Source organism: Ursus arctos, unplaced genomic scaffold (genome assembly GCF_023065955.2).
Source record: "Ursus arctos isolate Adak ecotype North America unplaced genomic scaffold, UrsArc2.0 scaffold_13, whole genome shotgun sequence".
Lineage (NCBI taxonomy): Eukaryota > Metazoa > Chordata > Mammalia > Carnivora > Ursidae > Ursus > Ursus arctos.
Genome location: NW_026622797.1, coordinates 6,482,522 through 6,502,144, shown reverse-complemented (window position 1 = coordinate 6,502,144; position 19,623 = coordinate 6,482,522). Strand labels below are relative to the sequence as shown.

General features: G+C 40.7%; 1 protein-coding gene across 4 annotated transcripts in view; it reads right to left on the bottom strand.

Moving 5' to 3' along the window:
- PRKN (parkin RBR E3 ubiquitin protein ligase) overlaps positions 1-19,623 on the bottom strand; it is a 1,246,455-nt gene that overhangs the window by 770,007 nt on the left and 456,825 nt on the right. For 2 of the 4 annotated variants that reach the window (XM_026504660.4, XM_057311210.1), the window contains exon 4: positions 10,951-11,072. In XM_026504660.4, coding sequence (XP_026360445.3) covers positions 10,951-11,072 — 122 coding nt within the window. The remainder of the gene's footprint in view (positions 1-10,950; positions 11,073-19,623) is intronic. The other 2 variants (XM_057311211.1, XM_026504659.4) reach the window with 1 other exon arrangement.

The following is a 19,623-nucleotide window of genomic DNA, read 5'->3' as shown; positions in this document are numbered from 1 at the left end:
TAGTTCCAATAGATATTTCTCTTGTTTTTAAAGGTATCATCTTGAACAAGGAACACAATGCTAGATAGCTCAATCAATTTCCAATTAAATAGATTAATGACCATATGTCATTAATGATTGACAGACTTTGGAAAACTTTAACCATCATTCACATAAAAAAATGACATTGGCATAACAATGCATATACATGAAAATTAATAAAAGAACTATACAAATATAAAATTTAAATGAGATATTTTGGTAAAGTGCTGAGGTTAGACCCTGGTGTTTGGGAAACATTCAATAATTTACAGTTATTAATAATACTCATTGGTCATGATAAAGATAGATAGATGATAGATAGATAGTAGATAGTAGATAGATATAAAGAATTCAATACACTTTAAAATATATACACATGCATCTTAGAATAGCATGACTTAACTTCCTACCCAAAATTTCAGAAATTTCACACTATCATCATGGGTCAGCAGCATGGCTGAGCATCCAGGCAGAAATGGTTAGACACAATTTACAGCTGGATGCAGGGCAACTGCCTGGTAAGTACCCATAGCTCCAGGGGACTCTGATGTAGACGTCCTAAAGGTGTGCTCCAGGAACATGCATTGGTAAGACTGTTTTCTTTTTTACTCTTTTTCTTAAAAAGTTGTAAGTAAATCCATGATTTAAAAAAGGTCATTTACTAATACAGAGTCCCTAAATAAAGAAGCAGCGAAAAGTTTTCTCCACTGAAGTCCAAATGCAAATTATCAGCCAGATTAAAATGTCAGTGAATTACCAATACTAACCAACATTTATGCAGGCTTCAACTTACTGAAATCACTCCAACTAACAACAAATGACCAAAGAAAAATTCTGAAAAGTTCTGCAACATGAAGCATATGACAAAAGCTCTCAACATAAGAATTTCTGTAATTGAAATAATGGAACACAGTACATAGGGACTAAAGTTGCCTACAGCTCCGCGGGAGAGCATTTCAATTACTTCATAAATAACTTTAAATTTACATATAACATTTGCCTTATATCACGAACTATTTTATATGTGTATCTGACACTGTATCTATTTCAATAGGTAACTATATTTTTACTTTTTGTTTATAAACTATTTAATATTCACATTAACATAATATAGAAAAAATGAACTAATTTTTTCCATTCCACAAAAACACATTTATTGTTTTCTTGTGTTTGTTTTTTTTTTTTTTTAAGATTTTATTTATTTATTCGACAGAGATAAAGACAGCCAGCGAGAGAGGGAACACAAGCAGGGGGAGTGGGAGAGGAAGAAGCAGGCTCCCAGCGGAGGAGCCTGATGTGGGGCTCGATCCCATAACACCGGGATCACGCCCTGAGCCGAAGGCAGACGCTCAACCACTGTGCCACCCAGGCGCCCCAATCTTGTGTTTGTTTTTTTAATGAGAAGTTCCCTTCAGTTTACTAATAATTATCAGCAGTCCTCCAGAAACAAACACTTCCATCCAGTAAAGGTATGAGTGTGGCTTAGGTGGCCACTATATAGTTACTCTCACACAAGGATGTTGGGATTATTCCTCAGAGATCCTGTTATTTCTAGACCGCCCCCTGTGACTGCTCCCCACACCTGACCACTGATGTGTTTGTCAGCTCCCCGATGTTCTGTTCATCAGTCTTGCTGTTCATCTACTCCAGCTTGTGCTTGCCTCTATGCAGCTTGGCCAAAAGCCCACTGAGGGTCTCCCTGGTGTCCGTGCCAGTAACCCATGATAATGACATAGATGTCCCAGCAAAGAGGGAAGACATGATTCCAGAACTAGTGTTGCCAGATGAAGTTTAGATGACAATTTGAATTTCAGATAAAAAAAAATATGTAGTGTAGTTACTTTTCATGCAGGGTCTGGAACAAAACTATCCTAAAAGAGAACTCATTGTTCATCTGAAATCAAATGCAGTTGAATCCTGCATATCTGTGTGCTAATCTGGCAGTCCTGCCCAGGATCCCCCTGGTACTCAAGGGATGCTGGGCTTCCTTCTCCACAGCTCTGAATGTGTCTAGCTCTGACTTTAGCCCAAGTTCTCACACAGACTCTGACGAAAAATGACTCTGCTCTCATTCTCCTCTGAACCATGAGGCTCAAGCCAAGTCCAAGAGGCCATTCTGTTCCCTCCACTTTCCTCTTCTCTCATCTATGGCTCTTCTCCCACCAGAACCCCAGCTAAAACATTGGAGGAGTCATTGAGAGCCATTAAAATGACCCAGAACTTTCACGAAATTTTTTATCTTCAGACAAATAAAACTACTATGTTCTATACATGTATGTTCTATGGCCATTTGTAGGAGGGGCTTCTAGGGAAGTTGGCTGAAAATCAATTCAATGAAAGCTGATTTACCAAATAAGCAAAAAAGCCAATTTACCTAATATAATAATGTATTTGATTATTTATAAGATGTGTAGCTTGGCCTTCGTGCTCTGAGCTCTTCATTTTTTAAAAAAAAATTATTTAAACTCTAGTTAGTTCACATGCGGGGCAATATTGGTTCCAGGAGTAGAATTTAAGGATTCATCACTTACATACAACACCCAGTGCTCATCACACCAAGTGCCCTCCCTAATCCCCATCCCCCATCTGGGCCATCCCCCACCCACCTCCATCCATCAGTCCTGGTTTGTTCTCTATCTTTAAGAGTCTCTCATGCTTTGTTTCCCTGAGCTCTTCAGATCCCTCCCCTGCCCTCAGCGTGCTGTGTGCTCAAAGTCCTCTTTCCTACTATTTGCCGCAATGGCCTCGAGCTGCAGCAGGAAACAGTTGGCCCAAAAACACATCTAACATCTCACCTGCCTGTAGGGATATAACATTGCTCAGTTCACACTGGAGATGTCTTTGAAAGCCATTGCAACAATCCAATTCGATATAAGATGCTGCAGACTTTATGATCAGTTAAAAGAAATTTGGGGGAAATAGGTAAATATTTAATAGAGAAATTGGTGGGAACATAAAGAAAAAGTTGGGAAAAACAGAATAACTAAAATAAACATTAGAAATAAATCATTATAACCCAAAAGTTCTTACATGAAATGTTAACATTTTGCGTACATTCAAAGGAATATATGCACAAATATGTTCAAGAAGAAAACTTTCGTAAGATGAATTCACCTATGATCTTTAGCTTTTAGTAAACGAGGCATTTCTTAAAATCTGCTAAGAAAATGTATCAGTGAATATGTTTAAGATAGCCAAATGAATAGTGCAATCACAATATAAATAAAAATTCCAAAAGAATGTTCCAGAATGATATTATTCCTTATAATTTGGGGGGATAAATTAGTAAATTTGGTAAGTTCGGTCATATAAGTTAGCAAATTAATCTGCAGTCAGTGGAGATAGATGTTGGTGGTGAAGAGTATTTTTAAGTTTGAACATTAGGCATGGATTATCCAAAACTACTGTAAGTTTTAGGAGAATGACAGTGGTAGCATTCACTTACAATTTTAAATTGTTATACGTTATATCGGCTGACATTGATAACCCTGAAGAAGCCTGGATCAAGCCAATTTCAGAAGATCATTTTACATTTAGAATTTATACTGTTCAATATATTTGTAAACTATCAAAAATAATGCTCAATATAAAATAAATCATTAAAACTTAAAATTCTTTATGATAATACTTTGAGGTTTGGTTTATTATTATTATTTGTTTGTTTTTACCTTAAACTGGCTCTTTTCCAGGTATTGGTTTGGTAAAAGAGAAAAAGAGGAAAATCCTTTAATCTCTCAATTTTTTGTCAGTTACTCTTGATGGGATACTTGATCAGCGTGAGGGCATCATTAGCGTGCGGCTGAGAGGGCTGGTGTCTGCAGTGACGACCAAAGAGACTATAACACGAAGAAGGTGGGCTTCAGAAAGATGGAGGGAGGAGAGTTCCTACAGCCAAGAGAAATCTCATGGAGAACTGATGGCAGGAAAGGGGCAGAAGTGGACATGGGGTGCCCCAGCACCAGCAAGAGACAAGAGCTGCATTGTGTTCTGCTCCCTCCCAATTCTAAATCCTTAATGTGAGATAAACCCACATAAAAACTCACTTCTTTGTAGGCCTAACATCACAACACAAATCAAAGAGACTTCAGGGCCAGGTTACACATTTAGGATATTCAAAATGGGCTTTAAAAAGTAAAATACATAAAAATAAAAAATAAATAAAATAAAAGTAAAATATATATATTTAAATAACATAAGACAATTTGCAATGACTCTTTCATTAAACTCTAAAAGCTCAGAAATGCCTAATAATTGCATAAATAAGTAAACGGAGTTGTAACACATTTCTAAATAAGCTTAAATATATTCCAAGGCTTCATTACATAGCTTTTGATATTAAGAGAAGCGAGTAGACTCCTCACTAACAATTAATCCGTAACAAATATTAAGTTTAGGAATGATTATACATTTAGACAATATTTCTTAATAAATTCCCTCATATAAATTGTTCCTAATCTATAAACCAATTTTAAATAAAATCCATCATGCCAGGCATTTTACATCTTACTCTATTTATTGCCCCATTTCTCATCAGAAACCTTTTAGCTTTAATGCTATTCCATGGCAGAGTATCTCATTAGAGTGGCAAAGATAAAGTTCTTTTTGAGATAAAGTAATTATAGTGATTGTAGGGGGAAAAAGTCTCCTTGAGTTCTTGGCTGCAGTAATCTCCTTCCTTCTGATTCATTTGAAAACTAATAAACTGAGTGCAAACAAAAAGATGTTGATGGCGGATAACTTGGGTTATCCCGAGTTTGTGCGGGGAGATGAACAATCTGTAACTTTCATCAGAACGAAAGAGTCCTGGAGGTGGAAGCTTAGGATGTGAGTTCAGCCATTGCTTTGATGCCTTTTGGGAAAACACTCTTCCCCTGAAACGACAGTAAGAGCAACAGTTCCTCCATGTCTACTACGTGCCTCCACGCCAGCTACTTTATTTCTTGTTCTCACTGCGCTAAGCACTTGAGAGAATTAAATCATTTAATCCACAAGAACTTTAATGAAATTGTTTACTTCCATTTTATGACAAGAAAACTGAGACAAAGATTTAAGTCACTTGCCCAAAGTTGCACAGCAGCAGAATTCAAGTCCAGAACATCTGACAGAAAAGAGACCGCAGAAAGCCATTGTCTCCAGCTCTCTGTACCCATACAGTCCCAAGTCCATTGCTGCCAGACAAACATGCTATGCCGTGTGCACTCTCCCCTAAATTCCACATCCATTCTAGCTTCTAATTATTTTTAGTCGATAAACTGTTTTAGTCATAAATATTCTTACTATATTTTAAACCTGTGTCCTGTTAGAGAAGTGAGTCCATTTCTCCCTATCCCAGAAGCTCTGTTGTCTTCAGGAGGACAAGTCCTTCTAGAATGTGGGCAATGGCTGACACATGGTGGTAGGGAGGGACATGGGATGCAGGAGAGGGCACTCTTAGGACCTAGGGAGCAGGAGCTTGCAGGACTGAGCAGAAGCCGTCATACCATGACCCCTGTGGACAGCCTCCTCACCATCAGGATCATATTCTAATGAAACTTCATCAGCCCAGGAACAATTTTTAACATGTCACACAGTCTCTGGAAGTCTTGTGTTCATAGGAATTGGTCCCAGGAAATCTTTGACAGCTTGCCAGAAGGCTCCCTCCTTGCCACCACACTTACAGTAAGACAGACTAGAAGGACCACACTTGCTGACCTTGTAACCTTGAGTCTGGCAGGGTCCCAGGGGGAAGGACAAGCATCTTTAAGCTTCCCGGTGCTGCTTCTTCTTCCAATTTAAATTCCTTCTTTAATTTCCAGTTATTTCTAAAAGCTGTGTGTTTCCTACATATCTTGGAAAACTTTACTTTTTCTGCCCACATTTTTTTTTTTTTTTTGTATTAATTAAAAAAAGAAAGGCTCTGAGGCTATGACTTGCTCGTCATTTGATTTTCCACACTAATGAGGGAGACAGTGATGACAGAGGTTACTTTAGGTTACCTATTTTATTGTTCAAGCACATAATCAGAGATATGTATACCAGTACAAAGCAACCGCCCTTCTGTGTTCAACCCTGTGTCATTTCTGTGTGGACCTAAGTGGACAATCTTTGAAGAGGCAAATGGAAATTGGAGGCCTGCCATGTTTTTCCAATCAGCCACTGCTCACTATTTTCCAGTGAGCATTCATGTTTCTAAAGGCTATTTGGTTAGTGGAAATCCCGGTCAAGGTCACCATGAAATAAAGAAGGTAATTTGATTTAAATTCAGAGGAAAACCTGGTGTCCCAGCTGATATTCAATTTATCCTCAAGGTCAGGCCAAAACCTTGGACATCAGTTTCCCCATCCTAACACAGTGACAGAAATGGCCATCTGTCTTCCTTGCCAATTCATTAGAAGCATCATATTAAATGTGAAACATGTAAACAATTAAACCTTAGAGCATCATGTAGGAGGCAGCTCATTATCTTGCACACGAAATTTAAATAGTGTTGAAGAAATGTTGGCATTATGAGTAAGTCCCCCACAACAACAAAAAATGCTTAGGAGTTTACTATTAAGACTCATGAGAGGCAAAGGGCATATTGTAGACCGATTTTTTTCAGAACAGAAAAAAAATAAAATTATGTTAAAAAAATAACCCAGGTAGCTAAGTAGGTTCTGATTTTTCTCCTTGAATATAAAAAGCTTGCGGAAGCTCAGATGAACCACATCCTGCTTCACTATGTAACTTGTCAGCCACACGAAGTCTTTTCTCTCTTTTTATTTTTTTCTTGATGAGAGAAAATACTGTCAGTTGTAGATCTTTATAAAGTTTGAACAAATCAAACCCAAGAGTTGCCTACTCTCTACCTAGATATCCTTCCTCTCGGCAACGTTAGGCTCCTGCCCAACCCACCGCTAAGCGTTGGCTTGCAGACTCTTGATTACTCAGCGGCTCCACAGAGCTGTTACTGGAAGGTACCATTGGGTGTGGATGTTTGTCATTAATAAAAAATCGAAGGATCTGTTCTACTTATTTACCAGGTACCAGTGATGCTGCATCTAGTAACTATATTAAAATTCCAGATTACAAAAATAAATAAATAAATAAAATAAAATTTCAGGTAAAATAAGTAATCATTGAATCATTGTTTCCATTATCCTTAAATCTTTAAGTAGTTTTTTCCCCCCAAGAGAATTTCTGAAGGATGGTTTAGGTATAGGGAAGTAGTTGGGTAATAGGACACTGATTACCAGTTTTGTAGAGTGAACAATCTACCCTAGAAAAGGGCTTTAAAGAAACACAGAAGACTTTTCATCCCTGCGACCAACATTTCTTAACTGTGTGACTTTGGGCTTATTACTTAACCTCATGGAGTCTCTTTATTAAAAACACTAGATAATAATATCTAATTTGCAGGTCTGTAATGAGAAGTAGAGAAAAATACAAGTACCAGAATATAAATGTAAGGAAGAAAATCAGGTGGTAGTGAAACAGTCATACTTTCTATGATTAATGTGATCACAAAATGCCAAGTATAATTTCTAAAGTATGTGGATCTACTGAGTCAGTGTGTAAGGGTTCAAGTACAGACACCATTCACTTCACATTATTAGCTTTGTGCCCCACTGTGGGCAAGGTACTCGGTGAAGTGTTGAAAATGCACCAGGGATCCAATCCAGCAAGTTACCTGATACAGGAGGCTTACCAACATTTAGAATATAGACAAATGCGCAACTGTACAGAATGTGGAATGGAAATTTAATGATATCTGAAATAACGTAGTTGAAGTTAGAGCCTATCAGGGGAGGAAATGATGAAAAGAAAAGGCCAGATAGCTCTAGAGGAACTTAAGAGAGGGGTTAACAAGGTACAGAGCAAAAATAACACAGGGGGAAGAGAAGTCGGAATTTAATAATCAAATGCGGAGCAGTTCTAGGACCTGACAAAGTGTGGGGTGGTCATGGGAGTGGGCCTCTGAGATGGGGCAGAGCCTAGGCTGCTGGGTGGAAGAGATCATCGCTCCAAGGACACGATGGTCCAGGTGAGCAGCTGCGGGGGCTACACAGAGCTTCTGGAAGAACAGGGTGGGAGGGGAGATGCTTCCACTTCTTTGAAAGGAGTTAGCCAAAGTCTGGTATGATTTCATGGTGAAGTACATAAGTGTGTGTGTGTGTGTGTGTGTGTGTGTGTGTGTGTACATGTGTCCACTAAGTACTCATGAATAATTTAAAAAGTAACAAGAAAGCATTTAAGATGTCTATTTATGTTCCAGCTGCTGTTCTTTTTTTTTAATTGCATTTATTTGTCTGAAAGACAGAGAGAATGAGAGCGCATGAACAGGGGGAGGGGCAGAGGAACAGGGAGAAGCAGACTCCCCGCTGAGCAGGGAGCCAGGCTAGGGGCTTGATCCCAGGACCCTGAGATCATGACCTGAGCCCAAGGCAGACGCTTCACCGACTGAACCACCCAGGCGCCCTTCCAGCTACTGTTCTAAATACTCTTCATATATTAACTAATCTTTACAAGAAATAAGGAGTAGATACCATTATCCCAGGTAACAGATGTCCCCAAGCTGACATAGCTGGGAAATAATGACGTAGGAATTCTAATCCATGCAGGATGAAGAGTCTGGAGAGTCGTCGTCTTAAGTTCTCACCATACAACCTCTCAGCAGTTACTCACTGGAAGTAAGTGCTTACTACACACCGGCTCTCTAAGCACCTCACGGTAACGCACCATTTAACCTGTATGGTACGGCCCCGGTTTGCGCGTTTACATAGATGCTGCAGGTTGTTTTTCCTTTTTGTCTTCTGTTTTTTTCCCCATGGAGCATATTTTTAAATGAGAAAATTCACATAAAAATCCACATTTATGGTTTCTCTTAATTACGTAAAAGATTAGCCCCTTAAGCACCCCCACCGCTGCTAACAACTGGCAGGAGCAGCCTCCTTACCTGGGCCTTGGTCTCTTCCCTGAACACGGGCCTCACCCCCTCCACTGCATACTTCTGACCTAAGGCTTAAATCACCTGTCTGATCACTGAGGATATCTGAGCATATGACATTTAGTGTAAACATACGTGGGGTAAAAATGGGGAAACTGCAGAGCTTACAAGTTTAGATCACACAGCCCAGTTCAAACCCTTAGTCTCATAAGCTCATTTCCTTAATCTCTTTAAGCCTAAATCTAAAATAAGGTCATTGACAATACTTAGAGTGATATGAAATAAATACTTTAGATAATGTATGAAAATAATTAAGCTTGGGGTTCAATAATAATTTGTTCTTGCTGTTTTCACTAAGAACAATTGGAAGTTAATATAAATAGGTCACATCTACCATCTGAGGCAATCAAGACTGGAGCACAGACCACAAAAATAGAAGAGGCTGCTTACCGCGCTGGAAAAGGCTTATGGCAGAGGAGAGATTCTGGTGGAAGAGAAACATCTGTAGGACTTTAACAGAGCATATTTCTCAGATAGAAGCACTGCCCAGTGACACCCCCAGAAAAAGGTCCAGTCCTGTGGGTCCCGGACAAACCATCACTCATGGATTTGTCTCCCTAAGTGCAGTCACAGGATTCGCCTGTGTAGCAGAGAGGTTATATCAGAGTGAAATACTGAGCTGTATTTTTGAGTAATTCCACCATCTTCCCCAGGCTTGAGGTGGGGATCCATGATTCTCCTTTCTTGGGTGTATCCTTCATGTTCTTCCATGCTGCTCCGTTATACCCTTTCGACGGGCCACCACTCCGACCCAGGCTCATAGTTCCTCCAGCATGAACCATATGAAGAGTCTATTAATTAACCTCTTTGCCCTCAATCTGCCACCAACTTCAGTCTCAATGACAGACTGTTTCAGCACTAATAAGGTTCTAAAATGTCATTTTATATATTGCTTTTATTTTTAACATTTTGTCTTGGCTCTCCATCGCCTGTGGACTAAAAATCTAAATGTAACCATAAGGGGGCCCAGTGTGGTAAGGGGGTCCTTGTCCCCACTTCAGCCCCCCATCACCCTAAGACCCTTGACCTTGACTCTTGATTGCGCCAACCAGAATGCCCTCCTCACTCACGCACATTCACATCAACTTTAGCCAAATCCTGTGCAACCATTACGGGGAAGCTATTGCCTTAGCGGTGTGCATGGTTCATATCTGGGGTCCACCACATTTTCTTGAAGGGGCCAGAGGTAGGTATGTCAGGCTCTGCAGGGCATCCAGTCTGTGTGGCAACAATGACCCCTGCCCTGGGCATGGAAGCTGCACAGACGACACATAAGGAGATGGGTGGCACGGCCTTCTGCTACAGTGTCACCATGGAGACTGGAATATAAACTTCATATAGCATTCACGGGCCACACAGCATTACTCTTTGGATATTTCCCAGACACTTAAAAATGCAAAAGCATTCTTAGCTTGTGAACCATACAACACAAGCGGAGACCACAGCAGATGGTAGCCTGCCGACCTCAGTTTCATATGCACACTGCAGGTGATCTACGACTCTCCTTTTCACTTCTTTACTGAGCTATTACATTTAGCAACCTCAAGTGTGCCCATCTTCAACCAACAGTCCAGTGGATTCTGACACACATATCCAACCACGTTATGGTCACACCGATCAAGACATGAAAATTTCCAGTGTCTTAGAAGGCTCCTTCCTGGCCTCTTCTAAAAGACACCCTCAACAAAGCCTAACCTCTTTTTGTTATAAACGCACTCTCAATGCTTCTTTTCAGGACACCTGGACAAAACAGATGGAGACGACGGCTCAGCACTACCTAATGTTTTACAGAGTAATGTATATTTAAGTGAAACTCCAGATACCATTAACCATTACAACCACATAGCAGAATGTCTTCTATTTTCAGTCACAGGTCTTCTCTGATTAGCAACCCCAAAAGGCAACTCTGGAAATAGACATTCCTTTTTTTCTGGGCAGTCTCTGCCAATGCCGTAGCTCCTTACCTGGGCCAAGGTGAGCGTTGCCTGTCGGCAGGTGCTGCACCGCACGCGGAGTTTTCCTGGCTGTACTCTTTGACAGGGGCCTTTGCAATAAACATAAAAGCTGTTGTAGGTTCGTCTACCTGCTGGGGGGCGGGGGAGAGCAGAGAAAGTAGCCAATCAATGTTGAATCCAAATTGAGATAAATTTTAAAACTATCTCCCCAGGAGCATTTTGAAACATTAGTGGGATAAAGAGTCCAATGAGGATACAACAATTTAATGTAGGAATCTAGTTTTATGCTCAAGAGCGAAAATCTCTTCTTCTTGCCAACAGCCCTGTGACTTACTCAGCAGAGTAAGCGACCGCTGCTGCCAGGAGAGCCGGCCAAGTGGATCTGCAACACGGGGAAGTGAAATGCATTCTGGGCCGCTGAAGTTTGTAAAAAGGATAGGAAATGTACAGACTACTGGAAATTTAAAGACCACTGCTCCTGAATTCTATTTCATGCTTCTGTACACAGTTTGGAAGGCTCTAGATTTTTCTTCAAATCTTATCTAAAGGGACATACCAGCCCATTTCTCGTGATATGACTCACATGATCACTGTTTGCTGGGTTCCAGTGAAGTCACATATAAAGTAAGACAAGAGTCCTGAGGGGTTTAACAGAGCCCGACAGTGGTGTGCAGAAATGGGTGCTTTGTGTTCCACTAGTATTCTCTACCCAGGCAAACGCCATTAAATCAGCAACTAAACATCTCTGATCACTTCTCTCAAATGTCAGCACACAGAAATAGTGTTATTCTGTACATTAGGGGGACTTTTCAGAGCCATTTCTACAAAAAGCTTGCTTTATTTAGAAGCACTCACTAATAAAATGACTGACTTTTTAAGTGTATAATATTACTAACTAGTTCTTGTAATCTTTACACGTTACTTCTTGTTGGGTGGGGGGTTACATAAAATGTCATGGCATATGAAGTTTTTTTACAATCTTACTATTATAATTATGATCATCTACAAATAATAAAGAGTATTTTTATCATTATGAGTGAAAACCTTCAGCCTCCCAAATACATATGGTTTATTAAAAACGGTACAAAAATAATGAGAAACAAAGAGAGATCCTAAAGTTTTAATGCAACCCCATTTCTTTCTTACTAATTTATTTTTTAAAAAAAGCCTCTGTAGGTATATTGAATTGTCATTTGTTCAGCCATCTTTACTAATATTGTAAGTGACAATACTTTGTAAAATGTAAAGCACAATAAAAATGTCAAATTTTATATTTTTATCATTTATTACCAAGATATTTTATAATTATTATTCTCCAGAGATTAATATTTAGCTTCCAGTGTGAAGGGAAGATAAAATATAAGTACATGTTTGTAGTGACAAGAAACTATAATTTCCTGATGCTTCTTTGTAACTTTAGTGCCTTAATGTGCCAAGATATTCAAATCTATAAATATCACATTGTTACTAGCAAATGTAATAATTACATAAGATATATTCTTAAGGTTTTATATATATCATAAATGCAATGGATAGAACCATATATTAAAGTTATAGAAATACCATAACAACTGACAAAATATCAGAAGACCACAAGGGCTGACAATTTTACTTCGTGCCAAGAGCTTAGTGAAGGAGGCAGGAACCCTTAGTGTAAAAACCTTTATCAGAAATAGGAACAAATCCAATTTCACAATTTTTATACTGTAAAGGTTAAACAATAAAAAGGAAGAAGGAGGAGGAGGAGGAGGAGGAGGAGGACAACAGGAATGGGGAAAGGAGAAGCTTATGAAGGGGAGCTGGGTGGCAAAGAAGCCAGCATTGTTGAAAGAGCATATTAGCAACAGCTTTACAATACTAAATGATGCATTTATGAAACTGCAGGAAGCTAAATGACTCTTCTCTCCCCCTTAGGGCAATAGCAACGTTTGCAATATTGTTTCAGCAAATGATATAGCCAGGCGCAATCCCGAGACCGGGGAACTCTTCTGTGTGCTACAACCTTCAGCAAAGACCTTGAGAAGTTCGTCAGAAAATACTGCATGCCCACGTCTGTGGCCTAGCAGCATAGAAGATGACACGCAATCTATTACACGGTGCGTCCCAGAGCCGGCTGCGGGCTGGGGATTAATAGTCAGTCTAAGAAGATCAAGGTCGGGCCAGTCCTGGAGACGGCAAATTTCAAGCTGTTGGCGTTACTTGGTGAAGAAGTCGAGGCTTTCAGGTCAATCCTGAGATCCCCTGTTCAGGATGGCTTCCTCGCTAATTTGGCTGCATCACACTATTTAAAGCTGGCACACTTCTCTGTGCCACGCTGAGGCCTGAAGCGCACAGGACAGGAATAAGGACAAGCAACACCCTGACGTGATTTCTGGGCGATGATCCCATTAGCCTGACTGAAGGTCTGAGGTATAGACTTAAATATGGAGCCCTAACTCCTAAAGGTATGGCAAGGTGAAGTGAAGAATGTCCCGGAATGCTTTTCTCCAGCTGTATCACTGTCTCCGGTCAAGAACATGAATCTTCTTCCCTTTTTACTTCTGCCTGGATCTTAAAATCCTTTTTCTTGCCTAATCAACTCTTCCATATGGCTACCCCTTCACTGCCCAACATAATCAACGCAGCTTGTGTTTGGGTTTGTAATACTTCTCTCTTTTTATAGAATACATTTTCAGAACTAGAGAAATACGTCAAAAGTATTACACATCATGTCCTTTGCTGTAGTTCACCAGTTGTGAACATTGGCCCATATTTCGAGTGCGCCCCTCTCCCTATGTGTGTGTAGACATATATGCCCATACACGTATACTACACATATATATTTTCAGCTGAGTCATTTGTAGTTAACTTGCAGACATCATGCTACTCATCCCTGGATCCTTCAACATCCTAAAAATATGGACATTTTCCTATAAAGCTGTTGAGCTCCTTGAGGGATTTGGTTGTTTCAGTAGTTCTGCTCAGAGGCTAATCAGGTATATACGCTATCATGGTTTGCAAGCTGTGAAAGCGTGTCAAGCCCATATACCTGGGATTCCTGAGCCAAATCATTCGCGGTGAGGCTAAATTAAGTCAAGGTCAGCAAGCCCCCTCACTGCGGGACATTCAGCGGGCTGTGACTCTGTGAAGGACGCATGGAGCATAGCGCGTCCCAGACTTTATCCAACCTCAGGAACTTTCCATTTGTGGTGCATTTCGTGAAACTGTTTCTCAGGGGGGAAAAAAATTCTGGAAAAAAAATCTGGAGGAAGGATTCAACTCAGCGTGTAGGGCTTGACGTGCAGCAAGCCAAACTGCTCATGTTTCTGAACAGCCTGCTGACAATTAAGTTCTTCCCTTCACCACAGCTTTCAGTAATTTTTATTTGTTATTTGTTATTATTATTATTTTATCATAAGCCAGGAGGCTGCGTCTATTAATGTAATGATTTTGCAAAGTAAAGTACATTCCTTTCGTTCAGAAGTTCATTTTTTTTTTCCTGGACAGAAATTAAAAGCAAGGCTAGGGGCCAGGCCCTCCAAAGCGTGAATCTCTGTGTTCAAGTGCCCCCAATGTTTCCTTGGCATTGGGCTTTTATCATTATCTTTAGTTTTTCTCACTCACTTTGTCCAGTTAACATAATCCTTAGTCAAGTCTCCACTCTTCTTTTGTTCTCCCTTCTTGATGCAGGGAATTCCAGAAATCACTAACAATATTCACAACATACCGAGGGAAGTCCCTTTTTTAAAAGGACATATGTTGGGACACCTGGGTGGCTCAATCAGCTCAGGATCTAGGTTTCAGCTCTAGGTTTCAGCTCTGGTCGTGATTGCAGGGTCCTGGGATGGAGCCCCGTGTCAGGATCTACGCTCAGCAGGGGGTCTGCTTGAGATACTCCCACTCCCTCAGCCCCTCCCCCCATTTGTACATCTGTCCTCTCTCTCTAATAAACAAATAAATTTTTAAAAACAAATAAGAATACATATTCTTTGATTTGGCTTTCTGAGAAACTGGCATAATGTGCATAGTTCACAGTTTTTAAATGTGTCTTAGATGATGGGCTTATGGCCTAACAAAGTTGTTTTAATAAGATTGATGAATACTTGAGAACACTCATTCTGATTCTCATGAAAACTTTTCTTTGACCTCAGAAGTTTCTACCACAGGCTGTCACAGAAAATCAAGAGTTTAATTGCTTAGATAATTTGTTTACTAGGGAGGAAAGAGTGCGAGTTAACATGTTTTATACCATAGTAAATAATATTCAGTATCCATGTCCTATAAAACCAGAGGCACACCTTTGATTTACGACTACGTTTATCACATACGATCACATTAAAACATTAAGCAGAACAAGCTGCCCAAGAGAACTTTCTGTGACCACGGAAATGTCCCATATCCACACCCTCCCACGTGGTTGCATCTCAGAGGTAACGAGGAACGACTGAGGAACGACTCCCGTTGGACAGCACAGAAAAGGAGAATAAATAACAATGACGAGTCTGGTCCCCTCTCTCCCTCCCTCATCAAGCCTGCAGATCACTACACGAGGAGATTCTTCTGTGACACTGACAACACAGCAGCCTGCTGTTAGGTGTGCTAACATGAAAACAGTGTGGGCTGGTGAGAAGGGAACAGGGGACAGTCTGAGCCGGAAGCACCATGAGGTAGGACTTGGGGACTTGGCTGCGTTAGAGGCAGAACAGAGCTTCCCTCTCACTTCTTCCTTGCACGTGCTCCATGCCCCAGACCAAGCCGAACAAGTCGCGATGTGTGACTGGACAGTGACTGCCATATCTCCACGGCCATCAGTATCTTTGATCCACACCTTCCAGGTCCAGCTAAAATGGCACGTCCTCTAAGAATTTTTCCTCTGATTTCCGCATAAAGATAACATATCTCCCTAAATAATTACATCTGAGAGTATGAAAGTATCCAGCTTAGTTTTGTCACCTTTACACACTTGACTTGTCCCAACGCCACAGAACCAGCATTTAATGAAGTGGAGTCCCTGTCTGGAGGCATCCTTCCCAGCCTTCCTCTGACTCCCTCCACTGTGCCCGGCCTGGTACTCAGTATCCCCAGCTCGGGCCCTCCTGCCTCCTCTAGCCTTATTGTTGTTGCTTAAACACCAAGGAAAATGTCTGTACCATTAGCTCCATTTTTCAGCTATGACCAGCAGATTCTCTCAGTTTACCCCTTCCTCTTATCACTTCGGAGGTACCCTTAGGCCTGTTTGACTCGTATAAGCTCACTATGGAAGAGACCTTATTTCTGGCCAGAATTTCTTGAACCTGGGGCCCTGACCCTGTGACAGGGAGCAAGGCCCTAGAGAATCTTCTCCCCCGACATTTTCCAGAATTTTGCTATTATATTTCTGGGCAGTGGTCCTTCAGCCTGAGATGGGCCACATTTTCTGGAATATTATGTCTCATGAGCCAGGAGCACAACACGTCTATACCAAAAAGAATAAAATCAGCACCATCTCTGAAGGTCAGCATTGTTTGTGTGTGTGTTTACGGTTTTATTTATTTATTTGAGAGAGAGAAAGTGAGAGACAGAGCACAAGCCGGGGGAGGGACAGAGGGAAAAGCAGGCTCCCCACTGAGCAGAGAGCCGGATTGTGGGACTTGATCCCAGGACCCTGGGATCATGACCTGAGCCAAATGCAGACGCTTAACCGACTGAGCCGCCCAGGCGCCCCAGGCATTGTTATTTATTGTTATTTATTCTCCTCTTCTGTGCTTTCCAGTGGGATGAGTTCTTCAGTTGTTCCCTGATACCTTTGAAATTCTCATATTTTCCTTATATTGACCTGAAACTACCCATCTAGTTTAAATAATGTTTAAATAATGTATATTGAGTTAGTCTAAAGCAGTTCCACATGAAATCCATTCAATGTGGACTCTCAGAATCATCTCTTCTGTGTGACATTTTGCTTTGGATCATGGATAAGATAAGGATCATGCCCACTTCAACCTAAGGCAAACTACTGAAATAAAATCTGCTCCACACGTGTCATCTACTTGTCCTGCCTTTCCCGTTATTCCAACCCCCCGTACATAACACTGCACCCTGTTTCATATGTTCCAAGCAGCTGGTGCAGTTCCATGAGCTTAGGAAACACTCAATAATTATTTGCTAGGTCAGTAAATTCTGCCATACACCGAATGATATAAAAGTTGTAGCAGGCAGGGTGGTGTGAGAACAAAATTCACATAGAACAGAATGTGGCCATGATTACAAAATAGTCAGAACATCTTTCCACCAGTCAAGCTTACGGGACTAACCACATATCCTTCAAAATATCAGCATATCATATTTGAAATCAGTAACATCAATATTATCTTTAAGACCACAAAAATGATGAATATAAATAAAAATAAAACAAAAAAGAATACTTGAAAAATTTGTATATAGGACTTAATATAATCCGAAGTCTTTGAATGTTAAGTGGAAAAAAAAAAAAAGAATTCTTTTTTTTTTTAATGTTTTTTTTATTATATTATGTTAGTCACCATACAGTACATCCTTGGTTTCTGATGTAAAGTTCGATGATTCATTAGTTGCATATAACACCCAGTGCACCATGTAATACGTGCCCTCCTTACTACCAATCACCGGTCTATCCTATTCCCCCACCCCCCTCCCCTCTGAAGCCCTCAATTTGTTTCTCAGAGTCCATAGTCTCTCGTGGTTCATTCCCCCTTCTGATTACCCCCCCTTTCTTTATCCCTTTCTTCTCCTACTGATCTTCCTAGTTCTTATGTTCCATAGATGAGAGAAACCGTATAATTGTCTTTCTCTGCTTGACTTATTTCACTTAGCATTATCTCCTCCAGTGCCGTCCATGTTGCTGCAAATGTTGAGAAATCGTTCTTTCTGATAGCTGAGTAATTTTCCATTGTATATATAGACCAAAACTTCTTAATCCAGTCATCTGTTGAAGGGCATCTCGGTTCCTTCCACGATTTAGCTATTGTGGACAATGCTGCTATGAACACTGGGGTGCATATGGCCCTTCTCTTCACTACATCTGTATCTTTGGGGTAAATACCCAGTAGTGCAATGGCTGGATCATAGGGTAGCTCAATTTTTAACTTTTTAAGGGACCTCCACACTGTTTTCCAGAGTGGCTGTACCAACTTGCATTCCCACCAACAATGTAGGAAGGATCCCCTTTCTCCACATCCCCTCCAGCAATTGTTGTTTCTTGCCTTAAAAAAACCCTGAATTCTGAAAATTTACAAGTAGAACTACTCTAAAGGAGGCACTTACTACACAGAAATACATTTCATTTCAACCCTTATCCAATGGGTTATGACACCCCCACTGAACCCAGCCACACTATTCCAGGCTTTTAACAAGCCATAGTCTTAACTCCTGCAGAGTAACTGAGGTAAAACTGTGTTATAAACAACTTGCAATTACATAACCATCCAGCCAATGGATGCACTTTTAAAACATGGTTAGCAATCTCTACAGATCCTCAGCTCTTAAAAGTTATAACTTAATTCTCAATTTTTGTGCTAGGGTTTTTATTATTGATTGATTGATTGAGAGAGAGCGGGGAGGGGAGGGAGAGAGAGAATCTTAAGCAAGCTCCAAGCTCAGCCCCAAGTCCAATGTAGAACCTGACCTCAGGATCCTGAGATCATGACCTGAACTAAAATTGAGAGTCAGATGCTTAACTGACGAGCCATCCAGACGCCCCTGTGCTAGGGTCTTTAACATATCTGCACAATAATGTCATCTGGTGAGACTAAAACTGCAGATTAAAGCTAATGCTTCTGCCTGTTTGCTGGGGAGGTGGTTGTTGCCAATTTATTTTCCGTTATTCATTTTGAAAGTAATAACCAAATCTCCCATGGCAAGACAAAACTGTAGAATGAAGCATAATTTAAGGATTAGGTTTAAATAAATAATCTGGTTCAAAGCCAAGCCCGGGTCAATCTGGTCGCTTATTCTTCCCAGAAATGGACACTGGCAGGGTGTCATTACGGTGGGAGACAAAAAAAAAAAAAAAAAAAAAAAGTCACAGCTCTTCAAAATACTGAACGAACACCCATAACTCTAATTTACACAGAATGAATTCTTGACACTACAGATGACTGTTCACTATTTCCTCCGGACAAAATCTCTGCAGTTCAGGACGTGTCCATCTAGGTCCAGACCACAGCCCAGCCTCGGCACCTTTGGCAACTCAATTAACCCTCGGGGCCTGTTTTCTCAGATGCAAAATAGGAATGCTAGTGGCTCCTAACTCATAGCACAGTGTCTGACACCTAGTGGACGCGCAGTACATTTTAGCTACCCTTACCTGCTGTCAACGAATTTAGAACTCAGTTTACTCCCAGCTACGTACACCTGTGGGCACTTAGTCTTCCTGCTTCCTCAGGTGACCACTCTCACACTTTCATAAATGTTGATTCCTGGGGCACCTGGGTGAGCTCAGTCAGTTAAGCATCTGCCTTCGGCTCAGGTCATGATCCTGGAGTCTCGGGATCGAGCCCCATATCGGGCTCCCTGCTCAGTCAGGAGTCTGATTCTCGCTCTGCCCCGTGCCCCACTCGTGGTCTCCCTCAAATAAATAAAATCTTTAAAAAAAATGTTGATTCCTACATATTATTTCCATCTTAATCCTACCTCTAAATTTTTAGAAACAGTTGGGGTATAGTTCTCTTTAAAATTGCTTCAAACCCA